We start from the raw sequence: 18930 nt of genomic DNA, 5'->3' as shown, positions 1-18930 counted from the left end.
GCTGTATTACCACATTCTAGGGGTACCCACGTCCACGTTTTGGCCTATATCTCGAGACCCTAGTCACCCACGGGTACGAAAAATACCCCGTATCAAAGTACTCATAAACAGCTTCCATTTGATACCCATATTGGACAAGGATTACCCAAGTCCACGTCTTGATTTCAATGCCCTATCCAGAACGGGATAAAAAGTATCCTATGCCTGTCTCCGGCTTCTGAGCTACCCCTCCACTAATTTTCAGCCAAATCTGTTCATCCGTTCTTGAGTTACTTCAATCACTCTATCTACTAAAAAAAGCGCATCAAAATCCGATGCGTAGTTTTAAAGGTTTGAGCATTCAAAGGGACATAGGGACAGAAAAAGCGACTCTGTTTTATACTACGTAGTGATAGTTATACATGCAGAAATACCAAAAAATAAAACTTTTGTTTAAGAATTTTAAGGAAATGTTAATATTTTTAACGAAAGAGTATTTTTCAAGAGACGTATGCATTCGTAACCATTTATTATTATTTGTATATGTACATACATATGTATGTCAAGCTGATATGAAAATACATACATATGTACCTATAAACCTACGGCCGAAGTTAAAAAACGCAGCGAATGCTACGTGTATATACGTATGTGTCGCATCATGCTTCACTCAAAGTAATTTGCTCGCTCAGTTGACACCGAACAATCACACACACGAATTTTTTGGTAAAAATGTTACTTTTGTTTAAACAATTTGGCTGATATAAGAATGGAATCAAGTATTTTTTTTTTGATGCAGAACGAAGGTAAATATTTCAAAGATTTACTGAAAAGTAGACTTTTTCAAATCCATCCTTCCGTTTATGAGTTATAGCTGTGTAAACAAAAATTTTATAATTTTTTACTACATTTTGGCAATTTGCCACGCCCCTATAATATATACCTTCAAATTATGTTAACTGTACCATCTCACGTAGCTAAGCTTTCAAATGCAAAAACCGTTTTAAAATCGGAGCATTCTGTGTGAAGTTATGTGCATACATGGCATTTAGCGACTTTATTTTATAAGATTTATAGATAGATTTGCGGAAGTCTTGATGCTTCGTTGGCAATGGTGGCTTGGATATACTGTACCCAAGTTTTCTCTGAGGCGTGTACATCCCGAGCTTAGAAATCCAACAGAGGACAACTCTGCAACAAGTGCATGAGGACGCACTGGTCATGAAATTACTTCAATCGACACCACAGTTTGGGAGCTGTATGAACACTCTAAGTGTTCCATGCCGGAGATCTTGCTACTTACGCTGCGATTCTCTGGCGTCGGAATGTTTAACACCGATGTCAGTGGGTAACTTCACACTTTTCCAACAATTAAAATAGCTTCTTGTTTTTTTCACACTCACTGTGGATTATAAACTTTTATTTAAATTTTTAGTAACATTAATTGTACTTTAATTAGAACACAATTACTCTATATTTAATATATATGTATATATATATTTGGCAACGGAAGAGTGACTTTTTTCGTTCAAGCGCGTATCTATATTGAATTTTGCTTTTCCAAATTCTCACTATCCCGTTATTGTCATTCCATTGGGAATGACGGCATTGCCAGCCCACTATCGATATTGCATTCTTTTAATATGCGTTGCCATATCGTTAGTGGTGCCATTACACCATCCCCCTAGGGAAAAGATTTTTGTAAGGTGATCAGTCTTGCAAAAATCCCTTTACCCTGCAGTGATGTAAATTGATTTGGAGGAACGAGATTTCTTTAATTACATTGCTTAATTCTTTCCCCCCTTTAACTCGTTCATCCATATCAATTTTTTGGTAAGTTAAATTTTCTACTCTAGCTATGTTATTACTAACCTTTATAAAAATTGATTATAGCTTACTGTAATCTTTTAATTAATAGTTATATTACTAATTATATCACTAGTTATATTACTAATTATATTACTAGTTATATTACTAACTATATTACTTGTTATATTAATTATATTACTATTAGGCGTTAATTTTTCATTATATAGATTAATAGTACATAACCGTTTTTCATGGGTTGAAAAGGGAAATTTAATATTTATAAAATCTTAAATTTGATTAAATATAATTAGAATTCATTTATTAATTTCTTTAAGTAATTTTTTGTATACGATTTTTATGAATGGTCTTTTCTTTGTTTTTAGCTTTGTCAAAAATCTTTATATTAACACCGTCTACTTCAGTCACTTTGTATGGACCTTTATATACATTTTTGTGTTTATCACGAGGCTCTTTTTGAACTAATACCATATCATTTTTGTTTACATTTACTGGTCGAGAATCTCTATCGTACAATTTTTTATTTCTTTGCTTATGTTTTTCAATAAGTTCTTTTGCTAAAATATGAGACTTTTGCATTCTGTATTTTACTTCGCTAGCATAATTTTCAACGTTGTAAATTGGATCGATTTTTTTCTTTTGTTAACTCATTTGGCAAGGTAGCTTTTCTACCGAATACTAATTCAAATGGTGTAAATTTGTTATCAAAAACCGTATATGGGGGTTGTATTATGCAGAAATGTAAAGTATTTTAGATAGACATCCCACTCAGGAAAATTGTCATTAAGGTAAGCTCGTAAGTACTCATTAAATACTCGGTGGTTTCTTTCAATAGTACCAACGGTTTCGTGATGGTAGGGTGTAGAAAAATTGTGGTTGCTTTTTAAAAGCTTGGTCAATTCCGAGAAAATTTCATTTTTAAATTCTATCCCTAAATCGGACTTTATTGATTTCATTATGCCATAGGTTAAGACAAAACCTTCGAAAATTGCAGATGCAACTGTTTTTGCAGTTTTATCCGGTATAGCTATTGTAACTAGGTATTTGGTTAAATCGCACATCATGGTAATAGCGAACTTATTTCCATTGTTTGATTCAGGCAAAGGTCCTATCGTGTCTATAACGACAATTTCAAAAGGCTTGCAAGGAGTTGGTGTGAGAACCATGTTCTCTTTAATTTTTGGTTTAACTTTGTTTAATAGGCATTTTTCGCAATTCTTAACACACTTGGCAATGTCGTTGTAGGGTTCTTATTATTTTTATTTTACTTTGTATTTTAGTTACTTTGAACTTTTTAATTTTTAAATGTATTATCAATATTTTAAGTTTCAATATTGATTTTCAATTTTCAAAAATTTTCATTGTTGTGGAAAATAAAGAAAGAATTTGACGCATACTTTTAGGCGTGTTTAAAAAAATATAATTTAAATTTTTGTTATAAAATAAAAACGTGGTTTCAATCTCCACACTGGCGATCTTGCTTTAGTGATAAAATGAACTAACTTTTGTGACATTATTATGCACAAATGGAAGTAAAAAAAAGTATATAACAAATAAAAGCAGACAAAAAAAACAAAAAAAAAGAGAAATATGTGCGAATTGTAATAAAATCATAACAGATAACGAGCAAAAAAAAAAAGTCAATTGTGCAAAATGAGAAGAATCTCAAACTAAAAATTAATTAAAACAACAGACATTCATTCCAGTTTACATCGGTCAAAAAGCATACACGCCGAATTGGAAATAGCTTAAACAAAAGCAAAACCAACAACAAATATTTAATCAACAAAATATGGACATTTTGATGTAACACTCGGACATTTACAACTGAACAATTACGCCATTATCTGCCATTGCATCACAGTTTTGCTCGCCGCAGCTGGTTAAACTATTGAAAATATATTTACAAGGTACATAAAAAAAATAATAAGCGATATAGCCATAGCATCCAAGAAAATATTACAATCAATACGAAACGAATTTCGTATATCGTTACCCGAACGTTTACCTCATATAGAACCAATATCTAATGCAGAAAGTCAGATTCGTCAAGAAGTTTCATAAATTTCAACTCAGTACAAAGATTTGTTACATCGTACGAACTCCCTTCAATACCGTATATCCAAATTGAACGTGTATCAAAAAGAATTTGTAGAATAATGTGTAGTCTTTCAAGCTGATCCAAATCACTACTTCTGTTGCTCTTAGATGTGTATAATTGTACCATTTATCATTAAATGCTATGTTAAGTAACAACAACAACAAAAATTAACCACATAACTCATCAATATTGTATCATCCAACTATATTGAGGACACGCAATCTCAACAAAGCCATTGCATAAACACAACTGTTATTTTTGAGTTCCCTGATTGAGCAGCTAAAACATCAAAAGCCATTGCATTAACAGCAACAAACTGCACATTCACAGCAAGTATTTTGGTGAACCGTTATATTTATATTATATGTGTTTATGTATGTATACTAATATATAGATATATTATTATTATTATTGTAAACTCTCTCTTTATAGAATTACTAGTTTATTTTACTGTTTTGTTATTTAATTTTTTTTTTTCATTTAATTCAATATGATTCGTTCACCACAACATACAACGCAAACATCTACATTTACTAACAATTTAAACGACACTGATAGATTTACCACATGACACTTCTCAACAACAAATTACAAATCCATATGCAAATGTTACTCAAAATGAAATTTTGTCAGTTTCAGTAAAACTTCCACAATTTTGGACTAATTGTCCGGAAGCGTGGTTTATTCATATCGAAACACAATTTAGTACTAAAAACATTACACAAGAAAACACTAAATACGAACACATCATTACAGCACTTCCGCAGGAAGTGATAATAACTATTTTGGATTTTATCCAAAATCCCCCCATTAATAACAAATTTACTGAACTTAAAAAAGTGTTGATAGAAAGACACTCACTTAGCGAAAATTCGAAACTTGATAAAATTTTAAACGATTCTGAGATGGGTGATCGTAATCCATCAGAATTTTATCGTTCATTAATTATATTAGCCGGAGCAAATTTTAGTGAAAATATTTTAAAGAAAATTTGGATGCGTAAACTTCCTAAAACTTTGAGTATGATTTTGGCTAGTTCGAGTTCTAATAATATTACCGAATTAACAAAATTAGCAGATAATATTTGGGAAGTGATAAACAAAAATGAAGTATTTTCGGTTAATAATTTTTCGGATGCAAAAGCACAAAATTCTGTTGTTGAAAACTTGGTTAAAACCACCTCTTTGGTGAGTGAAAATTTTCAGAAACTTTCTTTGGAGTTAGGTGAAATTAAAACAGAAATGTATCGGAATCAATCTAGGTCGCGTTCTAATCCTAGAAACAATTTTAGAAATTCTTTTAGGCGTCGATCTAACTCGCGTAATGATCCAAATTGGTTGTGTAGATTTCACTACAAATTTGGAAATAATGCTAGAAGTTGTGAACATCCTTGTTCTTATAACAAAAAACAAAGACTCCACAAACTAAATTCTTCCGTTGTTGCAGCGACGAACAACGGAAACTTAGAATTTTCGACGCGTCGCTTATTTATTTTTGATAGAGAAAACAAACAAAATTTTTTAATTGATAGTGGAGCAGAAATTTCGGTATTACCCGCGTCTAAATTTCCTCATACGAAACGTTCAGACATAATTCTCACTGCAGCTAATGGCTCAACAATTGCCACTTACGGGAAAAGGCTTTTAAACGTAAATTTGGGTTTAAGACGTGAATTTCCGTTTACATTTTTGATTGCAGATATAGCCAAGCCAATAATTGGCGCAGATTTTCTTTGTAAATATGGTCTTCTTATAGACATTAAACATAAACGTTTAGTAGATCCATTAACCAATCTCTCAGTTAATACAGTATCCTACTTTTGTGATATTCCATTACCGAAATTATTTGTGGTTGACAATAAATTTACAAAATTGTGGAAAAAGACCAAAAATATTTTAAACTTGAAATAGATAATAATATTAAAACTATTCCTATTGATAGATTAAAGCCTGCAATAATTGAGACAACAGACACAAACAACACCAAGAATTTACATAAAAAGAGAGTTACATTCAATTTGTTTAATTTTTTATTAATTAATTAATTATTTTATTTTTATTATTTTTATTTTACTTTGTATTTTAGTTACTTTGAACTTTTTAATTTTTAAATGTATTATCAATATTTTAAGTTTCAATATTGATTTTCAATTTTCAAAAATGTTCATTGTTGTGAAAAATAAAGAAAGAATTTGACGCATACTTTTAGGCGTGTTTAAAAAAATATAATTTAAATTTTTGTTATAAAATAAAAACGTGGTTTCAATCTCCACAGTCGTGTGTCATATTTTTCCAGTAGTATTTAGTGCGTATTTTCGCGTATAATTTCTTGTTTCCGAAATGACCGCCTGATATCGGATCATTGTGGTGAATTTGCATGAGTTTAAGTTTCTTGTCTTCGTCAGTTACTGTCTCAACTGGTTCTGTTAATATAATAGTTAAATGTTTTAAAATCTTATTCCCGGTATCTTTAAATTTTGTAATACTAAAGTGATGAAAAATTGTATCATCCTTTTGCCATTCTATTTTCTTAATATTGTGATTGCCGGCCTTTCGTTCCAACCTCAATAGTAGCTCATCTAGATTCGCTATTTTGTTAGCAAGCGCAAAATTAAGTAACTCGAGCTTTTTATGTTTTAAATGTGCGCATAATTGTATATTTTTAATTTTACCATTTCTATCATAATTTATATTTGATTTTGCACTCGGGATTCTTTTTGAAAAATTATAGGCGTATTTGTCGTAAACTTGTAATGTTTCTGATTGCATTTCTTTGTCATCGTTTTGTAACTGTGTTTCCTCTTTTTGTTTTGTCATAGATCTTGTTTGTACTGCTAATATATTTTTTGTCGAGTTTTTTAGTTCTTCTATTGTAATACGTGATAGGGCGTCAGCGCCTACATTTGATTTACCTTTTATGTATCCATTTGTGAAATTATACTCAGAGAGTTGTAAACGTATTCTCGATAATTTGGATGAAGGATCTTTCATGTTGAATAAATAAACTAACGGCCGATGGTCTGATCTAACTTTGAAATGTGTACCATAGACATATGGTCGAAACTGTTTAATCGCAAAGTATATTGCCAAAAGTTCTAGTTCTATAATTGCTTTATTTTGTTCTGATTTGCTGAATGCTTTTGAAGCGAAACAAATTGGTAAATCGTTACCATTGTGATTTTGACTAAGTATCGCGCCACAGCCATTCTTTGAAGCATCTACTGTTATTAAAAATTCTTTAGTGAAGTCTGGATATTGCAATAGTTTTGGTGATATTAGGCTGCGCTTAAGTTTTTCGAAAGCTAATTCACATGAAGTATCCCAGTTAAATTCTACATTTTTTCGGTTCAAACGGTTTAATGGTGCTGCTAAAGTAGCGAAATCTGGTATAAACCTCCTATAGTAGTTGGCAAATGCAACGAATCTTCTAACTGCATCTTTGTCACGGGGTTTATAATATTTTTTAATCGCTTCTATTTTCGAGTCGTCAGGTAATAGACCTTTAGCTGAGCATTTGTGCCCTAAAAATGTTACCTCAGGTCTTAGAAAATTGCATTTGATAGGGTTAAGCCGTAAATTAAACTTTCTGCATGTCTCGAAGACTGTTTCTAAATTTTTTAAATGGTGTGCTTCACTGCATCCAATGACTATAATGTCTACATACATAAATGCTTAGTTGGGTGAAATACCGGAAAATGCTATTGACATCATTCTTGAAAAGGAATTAGGAGCAACATTTAGACCAGGTAAACTTTCCGGTAAGACTTTCCATCGGAAAGCTCCACGATCTGTACTAAATGATTTTATATCTCTCGAATCTTTGTGAAGTGGAATTTGGTGAAAACCCGAAAAAAGATCTAAAGTAGAAAAGAATTTCGCACGGCCAAGGTTATCCAAAATATCGTCTACACGTGCCAAAGAAAATTTATCGGTAATTAACTTTTTATTTACAGCCCTAAAGTCAACGCACATTCTATACGATTTTTGGCCATTTAGGTCTTTTTTCGGTACCAAAATCAAGGGACTGTTATAATTCGAACAACTATTTTCGATCGGATCGTTTTCTAATAATTTATTAACCTGTTTATTTATTTCTTCGCGCTGAGAGTACGGTAGGCGGTAATTTTTAATGTATACTGGCGTCGTATCGTTTAGTCTTAGTTTTTGTTCATAAAAATTGTTTATTGTCATTTTATCATTGTCTAGCGCAAAAATATCGGAATATTGTAAACATAAGTTAATAAGCTTATTTTCAGCATAATTAGGTATTTGTTTTTCTAAAATGCTTTTCAGTTTTTTGATACGTCTATCTTGTTTTACTGGTTTATTGATTTTATAAACGTGATAATTAGAAAGTTTTTCGGTTTGAATGTTGCAGTTGTTTACGTATTTTACGCTATTTGTGGTGTTTATTACTTTAATGATGGGATTACTAGTATCAACTATACATTTCGCTGTGAAAACACCGTCAGAAATCTCTTGAGAATCCACGAAAAGTGGTTCTGAGTCTTTTCCCAAGGCGAAAATTCTATAAACTTCGCAACGAGGTGGTATAACAAATGTATTGCTTTCCATTCCGTGAAGGATGGGAAGTGCGATCTTTTCATTGCCTATCCAGAAGGAAATGCAATTTGTTGCATAGCTGATATCGCATTTATTTGTTTTTAGGAAATCCGTACCAAGTGTTCCATCTAATGGAATGTTGAAATCATTTTCTACCACGTGCAACGTATGTAAAAATTTGAAAAGTGTAAGTTAGTTGTAAAAGTACCTAAGGTAGAAACTGTGTCTGTAGTTACTCCAGTAATATTAATTGTATCATTGTTATTAATTGACAAATTATTATTAAGAGAAGAAATTTTAATTAACGAAATGTTGGCTTATGTATCGACTAGAAATGTAGAAAATTTGTTAGAGCCAGTAATATTTATTAGTATAAAATCAGAATAATTTAAGTTAAGACAATAAACGTTTTTAGAAGAAACACTGTGAGCTGAATCAGTTAGTAATTTGTCTCGTCCTCCCTCAGTGTTCGCTCCTGAGGGGCTTCCCTGTTTAAAGTCCGGACACTTGCATTTCTACCTCTATTATTGGAAGTGTTAGAACCTTTATTATTGTTAGTACGACTATTGCTGCTATTATTATTATTAGGCTGATGCCGATTTCCGCCGCCGGAACGGAAATTTTGCCTTTGATTGCCGCGATTGAAGTTGTTGCCATAGTTACTGTTACTAAAAGATGGCCTATTTTGTCTATAATTGATAAAGTTACGACTTTGAATTTGGAAGTTTCGACCTCGGTTATTACTTTGAAAATTTCTGAAATTGTTATTGTTCCGCGCCCTAAATGCTAAAACTTGGCGTTCTTTTATTTCATTTGATTGCTCTACAATCAGTTTAGCTACTACGTCCTTGGAATCAGAAAAATTGGTTGAAGCGAGGATTGATTTGACAAAACTGGTTTTTACGTTCAATCGGCAAACGTTAACTGTTTGCTCGATGGCCATTTCATGGGCTTTGGCCTGAGTTATCCCTTCGATAATGAGTGAACGCTCTAAAGAATCAATAGACAATTCCTCGACGCGTTTTGCGAAATGGGTGTAATTATTATTATTAACTTGCAAAGCCGCAATTTTTCCGGCCACAACTTTGGAGTTGTCGGGTTTTTAACGGTTACGTAGTGCTATTTTTATATCATTAACTGAAAGTATTTGAGTTGGTATTGCTTCTCGAGCTTTACCATCGAGTTTGGATTTAATATATGAAATACAAGTGCCAGTTAAATTTTCGTCGACAAATTCTACGATTAACTCAATTTTATTAATGAAAGATTCGAGACCCAGGGGCTCACCGCTATAATTTTCACGCATGATACCAGCACACATGCTGATAAACGATCTTTTTTCCTCAGGAGTTGCCATATTTGTATCGTAATTAGGAGGAGTTGAAATATGTGTTTCGGGCAATTCCTCAAATCCGTAAAATTCTCCGGACAAAGAAAGTCTAACAACAAGGTTTTTGATTGTATTGGGCGAATATGTGGTTGAGCCTTCGGAAACTGGGCTTTTAAAATCGATATTTTCGGAATCGGAACTTTCGGAATTAAAATTTTTGGAATTGGAATCTGAATTTTCGGAATCTGGGCCTTGCTCTGAAATTATGGGAACTACTTTCTTGTTTCTAAGAAACATATGTAGTAGAAAGCAAAGAAGAAATATTTAGACTGATTTAAAGTCGAGTTTATCGAATTTACTTACGAAAGTTTAACAGAAATTGAATTGAATGTTGATGTGAAAGAATTATCCGACAATTTAATGAGAGACTGAATATTTAAATTGAATCTATATTAAAGTAATTTAATTTAATTTCACAGAAAAATGTTTTATGTTGGTATAAAAGACTTGGCTGTTGATAACAAACGTACCGCTTTATTAAAAGAAAATCTCAATGTGTTTGTGTTATTACGGACGCACCGTTTTGATCAGAATTGTATGGATTTTATGGTAATTTCCGATCAGTTTTATTAATTTATATGTAGTTTTTCAGCTTTACTGATCTATTAGGGTCAAGTGCAAATAAAATGTGATTTATTCCACCATTTAGCCCAACGTTTCGATAATTATCCTTATCTTCTTCAGGGGCGGTCTATATTTGTTTATAACAAAATACAAAAGAAAAAAACAACATTAGAAATAAAATTACACGATCTAAATTACATAGTTTCAAACAAAGTTTTGCACAATTATAAATTTGAATTTTACATGAATATTACTTCACAAACAATTATTTATATTCACTCACATTGGTATTTAAAAAACGATTTTATTATTACTTTACAAAAAAATTAAATGCTACCATCACTATATGGTAAACTTGTCAAACTAAAACTAATTATCTGTGTCATAGGCATAATAAGTAAGTCGCGGCTATGTCTTGTGTATCTTCTTTCTTGTTCATTGCCTTTTCTCTGTTTTGCATTATTCTTAGGCTCTCGAGTGTGTACCTTGTTCTTTCTCTCGCCTCTTTGTCTATTATTTTTGTTGTTGTGAAATCTACTGTATGTTTGTTGTTTACCGCGTGTTGTGATAACGCCGTGCTGTGTTTTTCTTTGTTGATATCGGCTTGGTGCTCTGCAAGTCGTGTGTTTAGCGCCCTCTTCGTAGTGCCAGTATATATTTTGTTGCAATGTTCAGTTTCATTTCCTTTGCACTCTATTTGGTATACCACGTTACTTTGTTGTTGTATGTCGATCGGGCTTTTTGTTTTTGTAAAGAATGTTGATAGAGTGTGGTTAGATTTGTAAGCCAGTGTTACTTTTGGGTTTTTTTGTTATGTGTTGTGCTAGATTTTCTGAGAGCCTGGGAATATAGCTCGTACTAAAATATTGTTTTGGCTCATTCGGCGACTCTTTCGTTGTGGTTTGTGTGGGAATATTTATTAATTCTTGTTGTTTACGGTCAATTAGATTACATATTAATTTATTGGGATAATTGTTGGATTGGATTTTATTTTCATAGATACGGGCGCACCGCATCTTTTCAAACTTGTAATATGAATGTCCTCGGACGCACCGCGTTTAAAAAAAAATTAAGGTATATTTATACACGGACGCACCGCTTTAAAGTAAAAAAAATCTCTTTGGTTATTTACGGAACCACCGCTTTATGCAAAAAAATATATGTATGTTTGTTTACGGACGCATCGTATTTCCAAAAACACAAAAATCTCGTATCTGTCTTGGCAACATAAATTGTTACGCTTAAAAACGTACAGACGTAGATGGGTGAGTTGGGCAAAAACCAAAAAAGGAAATTCTTCACCAACCAAAATTTCACACAGCAATATTTTAATGAAAGTTTACAATGATTGGGATTTTTTAATTGTGTTTAGAATCAACGGAATTGAATTTTGCATATTTTTGAAGTTATTATTAGAACAGTTGAAATTGCCGAATGGTAAAAAGTAGAACAAGGGAAATTTATTTGACCGAATGTATTAAATTGAATTTTAAGTTAGGTTTTGTCCCACTGTGACCCATTGTATTTTGAAATTAATAGAAAATTTTTATAAATGTATTTGTTTTTTTTTGCTTTTTTTTTATAATTTTTTTTGTGTTATGTAATGTTTTAATAATAATAAATTTTGTTTGCAAAATAGTAATAGTAGCTACATATTGTACATTGTCTTATTATGATAAAGTAAAGATATACAAAGCTACAAATTTATATTATGATAGAGTAAAGATTTCAAAAACTACCATGTATTTTAAAGAGAAAATAGGTTTAAAGATTATAAATTTATAATTTGAAAAGTTTTGTAGTTGTCTACATGAACATATAATGTGTTGTGTGCACACTGTGCGCCATACCCGTGTTTGAAATTCCGCTATCCGCTGCTAGTCTGTAACCATATATGTTGTTGCTGCTAGTCTGCCGTATTATACTCTCTTCTGTTATATAATAACCTCCTCTGCTAGCGTTCTGCTACTGCTGATGTTTGCTGTAGTTTTCGGCGTTATGTATTGGTATAGCTCTACATATAGCCGTAATTGTTTGTGGCGTGTTCTGACTATGACCGTTATGTGGTATTTGAGGTACAGTACCCATTTGTAGTTTTAGGTTTTATATTATTTTAGAATTTATCAATTTCGCAAATTATTACCATACGTATGTATAAATTATCTCCGTTATGTATTAAACTTGTCGATTTTTCCGTTTTTAATAATTTGTAGTTTACCTCTGTTGTTGTTAGTTTTCTAGATTATGTTGTATTTGTAGATCTTCTGCGTTTTTCTTTATAAAAAAAAGTTATGTAGTTATTTCGATTATTTTTATTATCTCCGAATAAATTGGTTTTACATATTATTTTTTTTTTTGCACTTTACTGTACCATATGCACGGTTGTACCACCACCATATATGTACAAGCCGTATGAAAAATTTGTAAATTAGTTCATGGTAGTGTTATTTTACACTACTGCACCATATAAAAAATGTCTAAGTAGAAAAGTTTCTAAATTAGTTCATTTTGCTTTTACAGCATTTACCTTTTTTTTGTATTTTTGAGCGATTTTTCAAATTTTTCAGCAATTTTCCAAATTTTTATATTTATTAAGTGATATTTAAATTTATTAAACGATTTTTAAATTAAATTCATTAAACGATTTTTGTAATTTTTAAATTCATTAAACGCTAGCTACTGGCAAGTATATGCTACGTTTTTATTTGCACACTTTTTTCTGCGATTGGCCGCCATTTCGCGGCTCGGCCCACGGTCGCCATATGAACACTTTAAGTGTTCCATGCCGGAAATCTTGCTACTTACGCTGCGATTCTCTGGCGTCGGAATCTTTAACACCGATGTCAGTGGGTAACCTCACACTTTTCCAACAATTAAAATAGGTTCTTGTTTTTTTCACACTCACTGTGGATTATAAACTTTTATTTAAATTTTTAGTAACATTAATTGTACTTTAATTAGAACACAATTACTCTATATTTAATATATATGTATATATATATTTTTTGCAACGGAAGAGTGACTTTTTTCGTTCAAGCGTGTATCAATATTGAATTTTGCTTTTCCAAATTTTCACTATCCCGTTATTGTCATTCCATTGGGAATGACGGCATTGCCAGCCCACTATCGATATTGCATTCTTTTAATATGCGTTGCCATATCGTTAGTGGTGCCATTACAGCTGTGAAGGGGGAGAACTCCACAGAGTTGCGAGAGGCAGGTGGAGGAAGACTTGATCTGTGGACACAGTACTTATACGTTTTTTGCGGAATTGTGGACGCTCCGTTGACTGTGGAAGTGGTCATATCTTCGTCATCACTGCTGTCATACTCAATGCAGATCAATGCTTGTGACACTAACAATGTAGCTGAATGTTCTTTTGACTGACTCTCTTATGAGAGGATGAGAGCGAAGGGAGGAAAGGGTTTTTTCTTCGCTATCTCCTTCATGTTAGCAAAATTGATTTGAGTTAAGAAGGCCAATTGTTACTTAACAGATAGTAGGCCTTCATATCCATTTATCAAAATATTAGCGCTAATATTAACCATCTTTCATCTTTTATTTCCATTGCATGGAAGAAAAATTACTGACAAACTTTCTGAACTTGAATTGTAAGTTTCTTAACTTGAATTGTAAGTTTCTGAATTTAAACTGAAAAAGTTGTAAATTAAAAAATAATTTTTCAATTATACAAAAATTGAAAAACAATAATTATCATAAAATCTATTATTATTGACCTTGAGCTCGAATGCGAACCTGGAATATTGTAGATTATGCAAAAACAATTGTATCATGTTGTTGTTGTAGCGATAAGGTTACTCCCCGAAGGCTTTGGGGAGCGTTATCGATGTGATGGTCTTTTGCCGGATACGGATCCGGTAACACAGCTCCATTAAGGTGCTGGCCCGACCATTTCGGGAACGATTTATATGGCCACATTAAACCTTCAGGCCATCCGTCCCGTGAAACAGGATTCGCCACGGATAGGTGAGGTTGAAAATTGGGTTTGAAGAAGCTATATATCGCGCTCGCAACCTGAAAAGGTTCCGCCACAACCCCTTGAATCTGGTATTTTAGCCGCCTCTTTCGACAGGCATACCTACCGCGGGTATATTCTAACCCCCTAACCCGCTGGTATCATCTTTCCACTCCCTCCTCTAAATGTTTATTCACCTGCCTCTCCTTCGGTTGCCGGCGGCTGCGGAAAAACAACAGGTACGATGAACAATGCCGCGTTGCAACCGAAAGAAGAGAGGCAGAAAGGCGTGAGTGAGGAGGACCTTGAGCTGCTAGCCATCAGGAATAACGCCAAAAAATTCGGCGACAGACTGAAGGTTTTAAGACCGTGGCAAACTCCTGTAAGAACGAAAACGGCGACCTTGTAACTGATGTCCAGAAAGTACTTAGATTATGGAGGGAACACGATGACGAACCCGATCCCGCAATCGCTGCTGATGGAATAAATATCCCCCACCCGATTATGACGAAGTCAGAATAGCAATAACCAGTTTGAATAACAACAAGGATTGCCTGCGGAGCTATTCAAATACGGCGGAGAGGAGTTGGTAAGGCGCATGCATCAGCTTCTTCGCAAAATATGGGCGGACGAGTGCATGCCCGACAATTAGATTCTAAGTGTTCTTTGCCCAGTCCACAAGAAGGGGGATACTGCAAACTGCACCAACTATCGGAATCAGCCTTCTTAATATCGCATATATCGTCCTGTCAAGTGTATTGTGCGAAAGATTGAAGCCCACCGTGAATCAACTGATTAGACCTTATCAGTGCGGATTAAGATCTGGTAAATCTACCATCGACCAGCTTTTCACAATGCCCCAAATCTTGGAAAAACCCGCGAAAAAAGAATCGACACACATCACCTCTTCGTCGGTTTTAAGGCCGCCTTTGACAGCACGAAAAGGAGCTACCTATATGCCGCTGTGTCTGAATTTGGTTTCCCCACAAAACTTTTACGGCTTTGCAAAATGACGTTGAGCAACACCATTAGCTCAGTCATAATTGGGAAGGACCTCTCCGAGCCGTTCGAAACTAAACAAGGTTTCAGACAGGGTGACCCGCTATCGTGCGATTACTTTAATTCGATGCTGGAGGAAATTATACTAGCTGCAGAACTTAACCGCTCTGGAACAATATTCCATGAAAGCGTGCAATTACTGGCATATGCTGATCACAATGATATCATCGGCCTAAACACCTGCGCCGTTAGTTCTGCTTACTCCAAACTGGAAAACATAGCGGTAAAAATGGGTTTGATGGTGAATGAGGTCAAAACGAAGTACCTGCTGTCATCGAGCAAAGAGTCAGCGCATACACGCCTTGGCAGCCACCCTACTGTTGGCAGCCATAATTTCGAAATAGTAAAAAACTTCGTTTATTTGGGAACCAGCATAAACACTAGCAACAACATCAGCACTGAAATCCAGCGAAGAATCAATCTTGCCAATAAATGCTACTTTGGACTAGGTAGGCAATTGAAAAGTAAAGTCCTCTCTCGGCGAACGAAAATCATAATCTACAAGTCACTTATCATACCCGTCCTGCTATATGCTGCAGATGCATGGACCATGACAACAGCAGATGAAGCGGCTCTGTGAGTGTTCGAGAGAAAGTTTCTTCGAAAGATTTACGGACCTCTACGCGTTGCTCACGGCGGGTGCCGTAGATGATTTAATGATGAGCCGTACGAGCTATACGCAGACATCAACATAGTCCAGCGAATTAAAACCCAGCGGCTGTGCTGGCTAGTTCATGTTATCAGAAAGAAAGTGTTTCTATTGGAACCCGCCTATGGAAGCAGAGGTAGAGGGCAGCCCCCACTGCGCTGGAAGGACCAGGTGGAAAACGATTTAAACTCCCTTGGTGTGACCAATTGGCGCCGGTTGGCAGAGAGAAGGAGCGTCTGGCGCGCTTTGTTGGACGGCCATAACAGTTTAAACGGTTAAGCGCCAATTAAGCAAGCTTCTTCGTATCTTCCCACTTTAAATTCCTTCATTTTTCTCTCTTCTATTTTAATGATATTTTAAGTATCGTTTGCTTTTAGAATAGAAGCACACTCTTGACTACATATACATACATATTGTAACGAATTTAGTGAAATTCCACTTATTTGAAACCTTCTAACGTTCGAATCACTAAACTGTTGAATAAATAACTCCAATATTCAATAATGCAAAATGGTCTTTATTAGACTACTTTGAAAGTTCTGCACAATAACACTTATACTTCACAACCAATAGCGTGCTTAAATCAAAACTGATAACTCTCAGCTTGCGCTGCTTTTATACTCTCTGTTGCCTTGTCCGCATATTTCTCCAAATGTCTAGACGTTTCTCCTTCTAGAATCTCCTGCTTGGTTACCAGCTATATGCGTGCGTATTTGTAGTTTATAGCCTCTCGCATAGCCATATGCGTGTGTATATGTGAGTACTACTTTGGCTGATGATTATATGTGTTTATGAGTATCTCTCCGTTGCCTGTATATACATATGTGTGTAAATGATGATTGATTTGTTTACGTACATACTAGTGGCTGCTTAATATCGGATTAGGGATGCTAGTATCACTTAGTGATGTGAATATTCGTGACAATATTTTAAGTATCGTTTGCTTTTAGAATAGAAGCACTCTCTTGATTGCATATATTTATGAAAATAAATTTCTTTCTCTCTTTCAGATATCGAAGTATATTTCAAAACCCAGTTAGGGGATCAGTATAATCCCAGTATGGCCAAGATGAAGAGTCTTAAAAGTAAATTAGCTGTTATGGCACTAAGTTCAGCCAGTAAAGCTTCAGTGTATTATACACCACCTGAAGATGGGCTAAGGCGTTCACAACTCCAATTACAAACCTCACCTATACACATCAATTATATAAATGAGAATTTGGATCATAAGAAATTTAATTTGAATGATACAAAAGTAACCAGAGAATTCCTATTAAATACACCGCTGATGGTTAACAGTTGTATTGATGGTAGTGGCGATGGTTTTTATAATTCACCAACGAAGCCTGAGTTCACATTAAGTCAATTGAAAATAAGCGATAAGCATCCATTGGGTGCGGGAAGTATTGAAGATAATTGCTATGACGCCTCATTGGCACATGCCTACAATTTGATACCAATGAAAATGAAAAGTACTGAAAAAAAGAAAAAGCATAGTCAACATAGACAACAACATCGAACATGTTGTGAGCATCGTAGAGTGGCACGCACCATACAACACCACAACACAGGCACCAACTGTTGGAGGCATGATGGTGGTGGTGGTGGTGATGAATGTGTCGAGGCTATAATTGCTGACATTAACATTGAATTGACGGAATTACGTGATTTTAAGGACACAACAAATATAAATGATGTTAAAAGTTCAAAATCCTGCCCGGCCATTTATAAAGTGTCCAAGCAACAAGATGGCACGACCTTGCATGAACTACTCACAACAGACAAACCAAATCCTGATGTTAATACGAATATTACACGTTTGAATGCAGTAGGCAGTGAGGCAACAATGCGCATGCGCGAACCGGAACCCTGCCAAAAGGCAAACACAACTGACACCACTGATGGTATAATCACACGAAAGTTGTGTAAAGATAAGCTTAATATAATATTAGATGAGAGTGGTAAATCAATGCTATATAACGGTACTAACGCAGCACCTGAGCTTGTTTGCTGTGGAGGTGGTGGTTGTGCTGGTAGTGGTGCAAGAAAGAAGAATTTAAAATATGCGTCATGCTCTACAATGGCGTTGTCACAAAGTAAAAATAGTTTGCCGGAATTTGAGGCGTACGATGTACGACGCACCGGTGTCGGCAGCGTTGATGGCAATGTTGGTGCATGTGATAATAATAAGTACAAGAAAGAATTAAGTTGCAGCAATTTGACGACTATGCCATCGTCGCCTGCATTGTGGACGACGGCGACAATGTCCAATAATGGTGGTGACAGCATTAGCTTGAGCAGTAATTCCAACAATAGTAGCAGCTACACTAAAAATCCAACAACCAACCAACAACAACAACAACAATATAGTAATGTAGATGTACTAAATCTTGCTTAGAGATTCATATTTTAAGCCACTGTTTAATATTTATAATAGTAATAATAACAAAAAAAATAACGAAATACGCTATTTAGCAAAGATATATTTAACGAAAAATTTCAGAACAAATGGTAAAAGTAAAAATAAAAAATAAAAATGTAAAAATTAAAAACAGGAAATGTATGAAACATATTTATATTATTATTGGAGAGATGATTGAAGTACATTAGACTGGGTTGGTCCCCATACAAAAAAAAGTTGCTAATGTTCGCCCCTAAATTTAAAGATTGTGTTGAGAGGGTTTCGGACATTTTTTTTTTTTAATTTCTTTTGATCCTTCGAAATACAGCCGAAAAGGTTTTTTCGTTGTAACTTGGTTATTTGACGTCCGATTTTTAAAATTGATATGTCTTTATTTTGGCCTTAAGAAGCTTCATATTTGA

At 34.2% G+C, this 18930-nt stretch overlaps 1 protein-coding gene across 2 annotated transcripts in view; it reads left to right on the top strand.

The window, feature by feature from the left end:
• LOC137240647 (uncharacterized) overlaps positions 1 to 18659 on the top strand; it is a 109554-nt gene extending 90895 nt beyond the window's left edge. For both annotated transcript variants that reach the window (XM_067767155.1, XM_067767156.1), the window contains exon 7: positions 17118 to 18659. In XM_067767155.1, coding sequence (XP_067623256.1) covers positions 17118 to 18505 — 1388 coding nt within the window. In that variant the 3' untranslated portion in view covers positions 18506 to 18659. The remainder of the gene's footprint in view (positions 1 to 17117) is intronic.
• The last annotated feature ends 271 nt before the right edge of the window (positions 18660 to 18930 follow it).

This window comes from Eurosta solidaginis, chromosome 2 (assembly GCF_040869045.1).
Source record: "Eurosta solidaginis isolate ZX-2024a chromosome 2, ASM4086904v1, whole genome shotgun sequence".
Classification (NCBI taxonomy): domain Eukaryota; kingdom Metazoa; phylum Arthropoda; class Insecta; order Diptera; family Tephritidae; genus Eurosta; species Eurosta solidaginis.
The sequence above is the reverse complement of the archived record's forward strand: the minus strand, read 5'-3'. Positions and strand labels throughout refer to the sequence as shown.